The 14,795-nt window shown below is 35.9% G+C and overlaps 1 protein-coding gene across 1 annotated transcript in view; it reads right to left on the reverse strand.

Moving 5' to 3' along the window:
- Positions 1 to 14,795, reverse strand: part of LOC150088735 (GPN-loop GTPase 1) — a 121,033-nt gene that overhangs the window by 53,011 nt on the left and 53,227 nt on the right. The window contains exons 9-10 of the mRNA XM_090370888.1: positions 5,239 to 5,468; positions 1,591 to 1,630 (exon numbers count right to left, since the gene is read on the reverse strand). Coding sequence (XP_090227014.1) covers positions 1,591 to 1,630; positions 5,239 to 5,468 — 270 coding nt within the window. The remainder of the gene's footprint in view (positions 1 to 1,590; positions 1,631 to 5,238; positions 5,469 to 14,795) is intronic.

Raw genomic sequence — 14,795 nt, forward strand, 5'->3', positions numbered from 1 at the left:
TCATGATATTTGCACTGAGTTTTCCATCTACAAAGATAAATCATATATCGTTCAAAAAGTCTGAACTAGGAACCGAGTTTGTGTTGTTAATCGGAATTTAATTAGTTAATTTTTAACTACGAAATTGGCTGATATTCATGGAGTTTCCAAGAATAGGTAACAACAGTCTTCTCTACTGGGGAAGCGTTGCCTATTTGAGGAATTTATGAGTTGAGTGGCGTGAGTTGAAGGAGTTACTGTCCCTTTCATTCTTCTACACCGTTTCTTTTCTTCTTCCACTCCTACTATAACTTTCCCTCTACTTTTTGCTTTGCTAAGTCTAATAGGGATAAGTGGATAGTAGAGTTATTATCCCACACATATACAAGCAAGACTTGAAATGGTGCCATCTGGGTGGTGGTGGTGCCCACTGAGAATAAGTAACAATAGCCTTCTCTTTTAGTGAAGTGTTACTTATTCAAGGTAGTGCAATACATGGTAACTCGTTGTGGAGGAGCACAATATGAGATACAGATAAAATGATGCCCTTCACACTACTAATGTAGTTTTTTTGTTTAAGAGTTGTCTATGGTGTGTTTACACCAATATTATATAGATTATTATACTCTTAAAGATATGATGCCTTGTTGCATTTAATTTTTACTTAGATGACACTATTATACAGAATATTCCACAAATCGATAAACTTCATAAGGTTAATTGAGTGATTTTGAGACAAAGATGTTATATGAAAACAAAAGGTACACTTGATTACCATTCAAAAGGCATAGAGAACAGTATCTTACAACTTACTAAGAGCTGGTGAAAACCTTGTCTTATGAGACTTTTCTTTTTAATGGGTTGGGTTTTGATTACTCATTAAACCCCTCTTTGTCAAAAAATAAAAAAATAAACAAATAAATAATATTTTTTGTAATAACTATTAATTATTTTATTATTTGTTAAATAATATTTAACAAATAATAAAATAAATAGAAATATATATGTATTTATTGCAATATACAAGGTGCTACCCAAAAGTTCCTGAAATGTATTTATAAAATAAATCAGACTTACCCTGGGTGTTATTTGTGAAATTTGATGCAAGCACATTGCTCTCTCACATCAGTCATCACAACAATCACAAACTACACAAAACACCGCCAAAGAACTGCACATAAATATTCAATGACTCTATCCAGCCCAATGCCACGTGGCACACTGATTCACAAAAGATGCATGCAGTGTTACTTATCATCAGAAGTCCATACTAGATGTAGTTCCTGCACAACATTCATATTTCAGGAACATTTGGATAGCACCTTGTATATTGCAGAAAAAACTCCTGGTGGTAATAGGGAGGAAGATAAACTTATTTAGACAAAACCCTTTCATTATTAATTTTTTTCCACTTGCATAGTTGAAACTCTCTCTCTCTCTCTCTCTCTCTCTCTCTCTCTCTCTCTCTCTCTCTCTCTCTCTCTCTCTCTCTCTCTCTCTCGTTATTCTTATTTTAAGATTTACAAAGTTGAAACCCTCTCAATATTCACATTTAACTAAACAGCACATAATTCAATGATAAGAAACTCTTAAGTTTTTATTCCTGCTTACTTTTTCTTTCTTTAATCTTTCATACTCTGGTCGATATAACCTATAAAAGAAACATGATTAAATGCTAAATTTCTTCCTTTTAAAATGAAATAAATGTTCCAGTAAAATTTATATCAAACAGTATTATATGAACATTGCAAAACCTAAAATATAAAAGGTAAAACAACTATATCTAAAGAAATAGGGTTGTCGGTGGTGGCATTTATTTTTTTTAATGAAAAATCAGCATCTTGGGCCATATTGTCTCAGTCTTCACGAATGTATGTTCCTGGGCTGATTTGCATGCTGTGCAGGCTAAAAAAAAAAAAAAAATCTAAAATAACTGAAAAAGAAAAGCCTACTCTTTGAGAATGACTAACTAGAGCCTCAACAGAAGCGTCCTTATCCAGTCTCTGATGGGATCTGAACTTTCACGTTTTTAACAGAGTGCCAAGTGGAAAACCACTATTCTGTATGGTGTGAGATAGTTGGAAGCAAAGGTATAATGAGAGTGAATTTATAGACCAGGTGATTGTGAACATTATGATGAGAGCCTCTACATGCAAATGGAATGGGCAAGCAAGCATGAATGTCTTATTATGGGTGATTTTAATTTGCCTCTAATTGATTGGAGCAAACAGGAAGGAAACTCAACATGTGGGACAAAATTTTTAAGTCCCATGAACCAGATGACATAATAGGGCTGACAGTACAGGAACCAGTAGCAGGAAGTGATCATGGAGTTCTACGGTGGACAATGAAAGGAAATTACGACGACTTTAGGTGCTACATGGCCTCTATTAACTGGGTGGATATCTCACAGAGAGCGAATACAATTGAATTATGGTACAGCTTTAAAACATTAATCACAGAAGCCTAGAGTGTGTATAAACCATTAAAAAAAATACTGGAATTGGAAGCTTGAAGTAGTGAAACCCATGTTAGTCCCAGAGCAAAGTTCTGCTAACCCCCATCTCTTCCATCATACAGTATGATTGATGTCTTGAGGTTATGATAGGCATCACAATGATATCCAATCTTCCTTATGTTTCGAGAATACAGCTCTAAAGCAGTGTTCACCGGCTAGCCACTAGATAGTTTACCGAATCGAACCTATTGATAACTCTACAGGAGACAGCATCCGGACTTCAGCTAGTGTATATAATTTTGCTGCCTCTACTCTGCCAGATAACGACCAGGAAAGTCCAAGTAATGTGTATAGGGCATTGTCAAGGATATATTGTTAAGGACCTGGGTATATTTCTGTTGTATGTATGTCATGTCAAAAAATTTCATTACTTCATACATGTCCCCCCCTCTACTTTTACTTTACTTAACCATTGAATACATCAAGAATAGTCAAACTAATTGAACAAACTTCTGCAAAAAGATGAAAACGCTTCCTTGTTCATTTCACAAATATATGCTGTCACAGTTCCAATCTTAATGATGTTGGCAGACTAAGTTTCTACTTACTGTCAGCCAAGCCCCACTTACTCTTTCTGACAGAATCCCAAGTATTGGTTGTTCATCTCAGTTATCCTAATTACTTGCCATACTATTCCTTTCATTTCAAAGTGGTACTTGTGCCCACTCTGATATTCTGTTTCAGAAATTTAATAATTGCCAATCTTCTCTTTTGCACCTTTTCTGGCTTCACATCTCTCTTCCCCATTCTGTCAAATTCATCTGTTGCTTCTATTGTTCTCTCAGCTATTCACTTGGCACTCTTTGACTTCCTTTTTTTGAAAATGAGTTTGTGATAATAATCAGAATGTAATATGTTAATTTTTAAATATGAAAAGTAATAAATGCATTTGTGCACATGATTAATTGACATTGTAAATCAGGTTAATATAACTATGACAATAGCAAGTGAGACTGCAGCATAATGGATAAGAGAATTTTATGTGTGTTTTGTTTACATGCCATCAGATGAAGGTGTGATTTTTGTTATTTTTCTATTCCTTGATTCTTTTGTCAGAAAAACTGAACAAAGTGATAAACAAGAGTTATAAATAAAAAGGTATGTCACCAGGAAGGGAGTTTACTGAATATGTAAACTAACCACAACAAACTTAGAAATTAAACTTGAAATACCTACATCAATATCAATAATAAATATTAAAAATAGTAAAAGGGAGTCAACACCTTTGGAACTGCACTCATCACAATGTCCACTGCTCTTCATGGACTACTGATAACCTTGCTCTGTCTCCTACCACTTAACCATTCCTTTATCCATAGCAGTAACTTTTCCCCAATGCAATACTGCTCCAATTTATATAACAATCATACGTCTGGTATGTATTAAGGTTTTACTGAAATCTAAGTATATGATATCAAAATTATTCTTTACATCCAGTTGCTTTGTGATAACCTTATAATAACTAATGAGATTAGCTATTAGGACAACACCATAATAACTAATCAGATAATGGTCTCCCTTTAACAAACCTATGCAACAATTGCCTTATAGCTCTACTCCTATAAATATTATCTTGCATTACTACTTCTAGTGACTCCATTATTTTCTCTGGTATAGAGGTTAAATTTACAGGTCTGCAATTACCCACTTCACCCTCTAAACCACCGTTGTGAATGGGAAATACATCTGTACATCTCCACTATGCAGGTACTTCTCCTGAATCTAAGGATGCTCTCATTATTATGGCTAAAGGGTTAACTACCACTTTTGCATCTTCTCTTAATATGACTAGATATATTCAATTAGCTGCAGATGCTTTGTTCACAATTAGCTGTGCAATTTCTGTTCCACCTTATTTTTTGCTATTATAAAATAATTTAACTCCTAATCAGTATTAAACTTCTGATAATCACATCCCTAAAAACTTTGTTGTGTGTGAACATATATATATAAAATATTTATTCGGTTTATCAGCAACCTGTAAAGGATCCCAAAAGTTATGCCATTCATATTCAGTGGACCAGTGTGATTCACCCTTTTCCTTCTAGTGTTAACATATGCAAACAATCCTTTGTTGCTTTTCTATGTACTCTTTACCAAAGATTTCTCATAATCTGCCTTAGGCTGTCTACCTCCCTAAGTAACTTGACTGCACACTAGTTTGTATTTATTGTAGGGCTCTTTATCCCCTGACAATTTATAACATCCTATACATTTTTACTTTTCACCACTAAGTTCATCTGTTAGTTTTATATCTATATCCCTAATTAGTGGTCTCTAAGATCCTCTCTGAGTATATTTTAACATCAGTTGAACAACTGAAAAGAGTTTTAAAAATGTCTACAGTCACTTCTGCGAAAACAAAATCCCTTCCCTTTATTCTTGACAGTAGTTATTTACTTTAATAAATCCTTCATTAATACTAGAGAAGAGGCTTTGAGTGCCAGGAATAGTCATAATGAAATAAATATTGCTTCTACTGATGAGTCAGTCAAAATAAGTAAATTTATTAAAAATAAATTAAGTACACGGACACCAATAGATAGAATAAAATATAAAAAAATAAATACACTATGTACAAATTAAACAGCCAATAAATATACAAAAAATAATAAAAGATTAAATTAAAAGATATCAAGCCACTAAATACTGACAAGAACACAGATTTTATATAATAAGCAAAGCAAGTCTTATTACAGTTCAATAGCATGTTGAACTATTATAATTATATTGTAACTTACAATTCATATTCCTCAGCAGCCTGTTGAACTGCCACAAAAAAGTCCTCCACTCCAATTCCAGTAACTGCTGATACACCAACAGCTTTCAGATCTTTATAAAACTCATCAAGTACCAAGCTAAGAGAATGGCTCAAGTTGGAAACGTAAGAAGTCTCTGAGGAAAGTGCTTCTTGGAATGCCTCAAAGTCCCGCATCCATTCCACAGCAAAGTGATGACTAACTAAATCGACCTAATAATATAAGTTATTCTTTAAAAGGTGTAATTTTATAGTTCTGCATATACAGGCAGTTTCTGCTTTATGAGTTCCCAGGTTTACATTTTTTTTTTTTCAAGTATCAACAAAATCAAAAATATGAACATTAATTACAAAAAATGAATTTTTATGTAATTCAAAATTCAATGGGTACATTGTATTGTATAACCACGCCTGTAGTTATACAATACAATGTACCCGGCTCTACGATATTAATCCATTCCAGAGACACCACTGTATCGTGAAAATATTGTAACGTGAACCCAATAACAAATTGTTTTTTGGTTATTCATTCCAAGACCTTGGAAGTTGAAATTTTCGCTATATAACTAAGCTATTTATCTCTCTAAAAGGTCATTTTTATAATGTAAATTGTATTAATTATCAATTCAACTCATTAAAATGCACTATACTTTCATCATTATCATATGTTATAAGAATCAATTTTGAACGCCTTTGTGATATTTTTCTAAAGCGCATTTCTGGAGGTCACGACCATAAAACAATAAAAAAAATTTGCACTTTCCGGTTTATTGGGCTTTTCTGTTAGTGCAATCTAATTATAAACAGGTAGTAAACTCAATGTTATTGCATTTGTGAAAATACCCATAGCTGGAATTGTGTGGGTCTTTATGTTATTAGGGTGAAATGTGTTTCCCCTTCACTGAAATCTTCAATCATATAAAAAACAAATAAATTCTCAGAATTTTCTCTTCATTCCAAGGTTGGTTTTCGCATCACTTTGTGCCTGAAGTAAAACAATATTGTGAAGATAAAAATATTCCTTTTCATGTGATTTTGATTTTAGATAATGTGCCTGGTCACCCACCATTTCTGTAACATCAACACCCTAATGTTAAAATATTTTTTTTTTGCCACCAAATACGACACCACTTTTGTAGCCAATGGACCAGGGCATTATTTTAATGTTTAAAGCGCATTATCTTCTCAAGACATTTGAAATGCTAATTAATACAACGGATAAGGAGAGAGATCTGACTCGTAAAGAATTTTGGAAAGAATTCCATATTTTAGATGCAATTAAAATAATAAAACAAGCCTGGGATAAAATTACAGAAGAACGTGAAAGATGTTGGGAATAAACTGTGCCCTCAGTTTATTGATAATTTTGAGGGATTTCAAGAACCAGTAGAGATCATACAAAATGAAACAGAAGCAGTCGTTACTATTGCTACCAATTGCAGCTTGATGTTTCTACAACTGATGTCACTGACCTGCTTCAAACACACAATGGAGTGCTCAGAAATGAAGACCTTTGAAATGGCAAAATGTGAAGAAGCTGAGAAAGAAGATTTAACAGCTGAAACTCCTGTTCGTTCCTTCACTCTCAAGGGGCTAGATGAAACTTTTCAACATATAGAAAAAGCAATTGAGATTTTCAAGTCACAAGGTTCAAATCTGGAGCATACTAGGAAAGTTGCTAAGAATTTAAAATAATGCTTATGCATGCTATCATGAAATTTATAAAGAAAAGAGAAGACTATCTTGGAAACAAATGCCTCAATGCATTTCTGAAGAAGACAGCTCCGTGTGCTTCCAACAAACCAACAACGAGTGTGTATTTACTCAATGATGATGAAGAATAAACATTCTTTAACATTTGTAAGTCATAAATAATTTCTTTATTATTATAATTTGCTTGATTTTACAGGCTATGCTTTCATTTCTTTGGATAAATCAATCATTGTTTAAGTTTAAACTAATTAGCTAACAAATTACCCCTATTTTCAACATTACATCTATGGGAATAAATTCCCACTTTACGAGTTTTTGCTTTACGAGCATGTGCTAGGAACGAATTAACTCATAAAGTCAGGAACTACCTGTACACACACATACATGCATGTATGCACACCAGGGAATGATAAATGACCAATGCAATCAGAGGATGTTTCTATCCATTCACAATGTCCTAGTATAATGATGAGATATTCACAGCATATATCTTGCAAGAATCACTTATGAACATTAAACTAAACCAATTAATGTAGCAAAGAAGATATACCAAATCACAATATCTGAACACTAGAAAAACTATCAACAAACAGAAACAACTGCTGACTGAATCAGTCATTTGTCATACCCAGATGAGTGGGCAATATAATAATCAAAACATTCTCATTTGACTTTTAATCAATAATATGACTTTAAATTACCACTTTCACCTTACTACACCCTTGATGGGCAATAAATCTTCTAAGCTGATCCATGGTTAGTTTTCATTTCAAATTTAAGCACCACATTCACCTAATCATACTACACAGCTGACAACTTTTTTCATATTTTATGATTGACTCATCCCCCACACAATAGATATACATATGTTTTATACATTTATTTATATGAAAATATTTGTAAATACTAAAACAGGTAAGATGATTATTATTTTTAATATGAATTTTCCGGTAAACATTCAATAAGTAAACATTGACAGAAAGAAACTCACCACATGCATCAGAAGTGTGAATTAAAAATGAAGTAGCAACTCATGAATGGAGTTGGCCATCTTCAAAGTTTCCAGGATAAATTTGTGGCATTTAGTTCAAAATAGCAATTTATGCTAAAAAAAAATATTCAATACTGATGGAAAACATTAACTTTGCATACTGTAAATAAACCCATGCCCCTACCACGTAAGCTCTTGAATGCTTCTCAACTGATTTCAGTTCCTCTGTTAAACACAAGTGAAACTGCTTATATGGATTTTAATAATGTTTTCCTTTTCAAAATCTGACTAAACCTTCTCATTATTTTTGCTCTTGGACCAAAGTGCATACTAACTTTACTTTCAAGCCACCGACTATTATTCACAATCACAAAAGTAATACTTGTCTCTTCTGATTTTTACATGGGACAAAACACTAAAATTCACACAAAGTTGATTTTTAGTGTTTTCTGTTTGGTAGCTCAATAAGCATTTTTTATAGAACTGTAATTGCAAAGGAATAATTTTTTTTTAATTCTTTTCAAATAGGAAGTAAATAATTCATTCTACACTGATGCACATATCAAGTTAAAAAAAAAAAAAAGTTGTCACAGGTATTGGTGGCAACGGTGCATCTGTGCACCGTTGCCACTAATTCGTTCAAAGATAATAAAGCACTCAAAACCTATGTTGATATTAGTATGTTTATTTCCAACTTGGAAATGTGTACATAATGGGTTCAAATATTTCATGGTATTTTCTGACCACCTCTTCATTGATTACAAAGACAGTAACTAAGGGTTATTATTATGAAATTCTTAAAATTTTTAGTAGCATTAAAAGTTTTAGTAAATCAAACTTAGATCTAATTTGAAGAATTTGGTTCAAAAGTAAATTTTTATATAATAAATAGCAATAATAACAAAAATATGTAAACACTTACCAACTGTCTTTGCCATATCACCATCAAAAAAAGATCACTTTGGTCACAAGAACTTGTTGATTTGTTCATAAGTGAAACACATATATACTGTGGTTTATTTAATTACTTAATATCATTACCATGTGGTTTGGTGGGAAAGAGTCTGAGGGATTATCTTAAGTCTCAATCTGAGAGGTTACTTGCGCACTGAGGGTATCATTACTGCAGGTATTGGCTTAATAGGTAATGGAGGATGTCGATACAAGTTTAAGGATACATGATACAATTAAATAAAAACAAATAAAAATAAAAAATATTTTAAATTAAAATAGAATATAAGACAAAATTAAATAAATGAACTAAATTATATAATCTAAATAATACTGTTAGAAAACTTTACCGGTTAAGATCTTCTATTTCTAGGATGGTTGAACTTTATAATTTCGGTTGGGACTCTATTCTTAAAGATGTATTTGTGGCTGTTTTTAATCTGAATTCCTTTCTTGCAGTTAATGTTATCTGTAGTTCCTATTAAAAAGGCTTCTTTGTAGAAGCTACAGTTATGGTATCTGTCATTGGCCAGTAGAGATGTTTAGGAAAATGTCAATTTGTGATCCTTTGTCCATGTATGGATGGAAAACTGGGTCTGAATTCGTTACTCTGCCTTTATCAATGTCCTTGTGTTCTTTTACTCTATGAGTTTTCTCTTGCTTTGTCCTATATAGGCTTTAGGGCAATTCCTGCATTATAGCCAGTATATATAGGGTTTTAAGTGGTGAGGGTCTTGGAAAGGAGGGGGAGATGGGGTTTTTAATGTCTTGTATGGTTGTTGCAGTTTTAGTATACCTGATAAAAAATTTTTGTTTTTTAACTTTTTCTTCACTGATAGATAGTGCGCATAGGGGATGGTGATGAATTGTTTATCCTCGTCAAGAAGACTGTTGGAGAATTTTTCTACTGTGGTTTTTATTGTTTTTGATATGAGTTTATGTGGATAACCACAGTTACTGAAGATGTGTATTATGTGGAGGATTTACTCCTTGAGAGCCTAGCCTTTCCACAGGCAGTAAGCCCCTAGGAAGAAATCCTTTGGGGCACCTATTTTCGTGTTTAAGGGTTGATTGGATAAGAAACGGATGATAGATCCAGTGTCGGTAGATTTTCTATAAATTTATGTTGTAATAGTGTTGTTGGTTCTGCTTAGTAGTAGGTCAAAAAATGGTAGTTTTTATCTTCTAATTCAATTTTGAATGATGGATGTGGGATACTGATATGTAGATGAAAGTTGTTCGATTCCTCAATGCCATGTGGCCAAATGGTAGGGACATCATCTATAATTAATCCATACTTTTGATTTAAAGATAGTTTTTTCTACAACCTTATTTTCAAAGGAATTCATAAAAATCTCTGCTAGTGAAGTGGGGGGGGGAGTGAATTGCCCATAATTATACCTTGATTTTGTTTATATAGGCTATTTTGAAGCTGATGTAACCTTCTCCTATTGACAAACCTATTAAGTCAAGAATGTCTGAAATATCTAGAGGTTGGTGGAGGATGGTCTTAGTCTCTTCTAATTAGTGACCTTGTTATCAACATAAAAGGAATAGAAGATCTTCATTACTGATGTTACTGTTTTTTTAGCTGGTTGAGTAAATGTTGAAAGTTCTTTATCATTCTAGGGCTTGTAGGTAAGGCTAATGTGATGGATTTTATAAGCTATTGGGCTACATTTAGCCCTGGATGGTTTCTACAATTAATTATGGGTTTGATGGAAAAGTTAGGTTTGTGTGCTTTGATATTTCCAAACAACATTGGAGGCTCAGGATTTGATGGTAAAAGATGTTTGTAGGTGGTGTCATTAATTTTATTCTGTGCGAGTAGGAGTTTTAATTTTGTTTTTATCTCTTCAGCTAGGGAATTGGTAGGGTCTCTGTTGATGGTTTTATAGATGCTTTCACCTGCTAATAGGAACAGAATTTTATTGTTATAATCTTCAGTATTTATAACTACTACTGCATTTCCTTTGTCATTTGCAATTCCTTTGGTTATATATGTTGCTGTATAGCTTACATTGTTTCACTACTTCCGGCGGGTGGATGACAGGTTGTTATATTTTTTGTTAAGTTCATTCATATTTAATGATATTAAGTAAACCACAATATATATATATATGTTTCTCTCATAAACAGGCACCTCCGTAGCCAGGTGGGAAGGAGCAGCAGTGCGTAGCACACGCTTCTTGATTAGACCGGGGTTTGAGCTCGTCACCACCAAATACGGAGGATGCGGAAAGGTCAGGGAATGACCACCACACATCCTGGAGCAATATGGCCTTAGTTGCTAATGCTCCTAAAAACCAAATAACAAACAAACAACTCTCATAAACAAATCAACAACTTCTTGTGACCAAAGTAATCTTTTGTGATGGTGATATTGTAAAGACATCTGGTAAGTGTTTACGTATTATTGTTATTTATTATATAAATAACAAATTAGATCTAAGTTTGATTTACTAAAACTTTTAATTCTACTAAAAAACTAAGGATTCCATAATAATAACCCTTACTAAGAAAGATATTCAGTTTGTCCAGTAAAAGCAGTAGCTAAGTATATTTAATGACAGTAGCTTTCGAGATAATGAATCTCTTCATCAGATGAGAAGTACATACATACATGGCGCCTCCGTAGCCAGGTGGGAAGGAGCAGCAGTGCGTAGTACATGCTTCTTGATTAGACCGGGGTTCGAGCCCGTCACCACTAAATACGGAGGATGCGGAAAGGTCAAGGGAATGACCACCGCATATTCCCGGAGCAATATGGCCTTAGTTGCTAATGCTCCTAAAAACCAAATAACAAACAAACAAACATACATACATGAATATATAAATATAAATGTAACATAAAAAACGTTAGGAATGGAATGAGCAGTGCGTGCTCACACTGAGTGAAAGAGCGCATACATAGATGCACAAATGCTGAATCACTTAATACGTAGAATTAGGTGATTGGCATTCAGCCCATATGTGTATATGGGCTGAATGCCAGCATTTATCATGTTGTAACACTACAGACTCCAAAATTGGGTGTAGTCATGCATCTCTATTGCAGTTTAAAACATTGCGACAACTGGATATGTATAGTGATTCTAACCACAGATGGCAATAGTAGTGATGGGATTGGTCAATCACCTCACCATTGTGACTGGGATTGAGGTCCAACTGAAACTGGGACCAAAAATGCTCTGCGACTGCAGAGTGTGTAGATTTGCCTTGGCGAATACCCTATCGTGTTCGATGAGGTGGTCCTGGAGCTTTCCCCCCCACAGTAGCTGCCACAATTTTGGCATGTGATCCGGTATATAGTACTACTACGTAAAAGAGGGTAGGGACGGGTTTTTCACCCTCGAGATAAGAGGTCGCAAACCTCTACCAGGAAGTTGCAGGCACTTTATATGGTACCCACGTAAGATCCGAAGCGCCCAGGTAATGTGGGATATAAGCAGTAGACGTTGTCTCGTTGCTACTGGGGACGGGTCTTGGATGTGCGGCAAGCTCTCGGGTTTGTAAATGCATCTGTCCAAGACATGGGTAGGGTAGCCACAGTTGGTGCGGTCAGTGCTTACCTTAGAAACTTTGATGCCCTTGGTTTCCACAGAGTTGGAATGGCTCCAAGCTCGAGAGAGAGAGAGTAGTGTTCGTGCAGTGCTGTACAGCTGGCAGGGGACATGCACTGAACTGAAATTTGTGAATTGACCACAGTACATGGGCTTTCAGTATTTCAAGTTTCCAAATGTGAGCCCACGTGCCTCACTAACATCCGGGAAAGAAAGGGTCTTGTTCGACTCTAATTTGAATGTGAACTGGATGAAGGGGGATAGGGAGTTGAGGTGTTGTAGTAGCTGTGTTTCTGAACCTCGGGGGATGATGAAGCTGTCATCGACATACCAGCACCAGAGGGTGACCGGTACCAGCAAGTTCAGAAATATGCAATCCTCCAACTCCTCCATTTTTTTTTTTTTTTTTAATTTGGTAGTTGTTGGCGCATCGGCTTCTGTGGCCATATTGCACCTCCCAAGGTTTTTGCAGTACTTTGATCCAAGCCAGAGGCGGGAATCGAACCCGCGACCTTTGGGTTGCCGGGCAGGTACTTTACCCACTCGGCTAGCCCGGTCGGCCAACTCCTCCATCGTGATGTTAGCAACGACAGAGCTGACAGGGGGTACCCATAGCCGTTTTGTGTATTTGTCTGTAGAGAGAGAGTCACCAAACATGACAACACTGCTGGTCAAGGACGGTACAGATATCTTCTGCAGATAGAGATGTTCTGTCCAGTTAGTTGGTGTCATTCTCTGAAAGTTGCCTGGTACATTACGATGGCCTGTTGAACAGGTATGGAAGTAAATAAAGAGATGTCAAAGGACGCCATGATCTTGTCTTCAGGAACTGTGAGGTGCTTGATGAGGCATAGGAATTCCTCACTGTTCGAGATGGTGTGACTGGTATTTCCTACTAGGTGTGTTACCAAACTGGTGTCATGTTTTGACAGTTCGTATGTTGTAGAATTGCAACAAGAGACAATGGGCCCAAGAGGGATGCCTGGCTAGTGCACTTTTGGTAGGCCATAGAACAGTGGGAGCTGGCAGTCTGTGGCACGCAATGCCAACGTGTGGACTTGGAAACCTTCCTGACCAATCATTGATCAACTTATTCACCTTTGACTATAATCGTCCCAATTACGGGAGGGTCCTCCACCAATTCATAGACATTAGGATTGAGTAGAAGGGAGATAGCCTTACTTAGATATTCGAGACAATCCATCACAACCATATGGCGTCCCCTGTCAGCCGGTAGAATGATGATGGTATTGTCGTTTCTGATAGAATTAAGTGCTGCATGTTGGCGACAACTGAGGTTAGGGTTAGTAGGGTGCACAAGCTGAAGAACAGAAGCTGTCTTGAAGCGGATGGAATTAGCAGTCTCTTCATGGAGGTGGACCATAGATGCCTCTACCCGCATGGCAATTTGCGTGATTGGGGGTCTAGGCAGTAGAACGGCAAACTTCATACTGAAAGTGAGAAGTTCGATCTGGTCGGTAGGTAACTGCCTGCTGCTGAGGTTTAAGACAAAATTAGCATTGTCTGCTGTGGGATCCGTGCAGATTCTGGAAGAGTGACCCTCTCGGAGTAGGCCAATGAACTTACCCTGCTGGTGTGAGCGGTAAGTTATGTGATTTTTAGGAGCATTAGCAACTAAGGCCATATTGCTCCGGGGATATGCGGTGGTCATTCCCTGACCTTTCCGCATCCTCCGTATTTGGTGGTCACGGGCTTGAACCCCGGTCTAATCAAGAAGTGTGTGTTACGCACTGTGCTCCTGCCCACCTGGCTACGGAGGCACCAAGCAGTAAGTATCAGATACTTGGATAGCCTGGGAACAAAGGATGTAAATTAGGTTTGAGAATGTTAACAGAGAAACCAAACCTCTGAGTTCCTGGGTAAGCTTGTAGAGAGTCATACTGACAATGGCTCTCTGCTGTTCTAGGTGTAGGCAACCAATCCATACTTTGAGGCTTGAAGTCCAAAGTTGAAACAAGTGCGCTTCATACGGGCATAGTTGAAGGGTGCCTTGTAGCGGAAGCCTTTAGGGATGATGTGATGTGACTTGCATTGATGCGTGAAGCGTAAGTATTGCTTGTTTTGAGCTATCGAGATAAAGGATTTCTGTAGTTCCACTGTAATGCTGTATGTATGTTGACCATAGTTAGAACAAATAAAATAGAAGAGGCCTATGGCACTGGGTTCCATAACTAAGAAATAAATTCAGTTCATCCAATAAAAGCAATAGCTAAGTATATTTAACGAACGTAGCTAAGTATAATAATGACAGTAGTTTTCGAAATAATGAATCTCTTCAATGGCTGAGAAGTACATACATAC

This window comes from Mastigoproctus giganteus, chromosome 3 (genome assembly GCF_048544385.1).
Source record: "Mastigoproctus giganteus isolate SK-2022 chromosome 3, ASM4854438v1, whole genome shotgun sequence".
NCBI lineage: Eukaryota > Metazoa > Arthropoda > Arachnida > Uropygi > Thelyphonidae > Mastigoproctus > Mastigoproctus giganteus.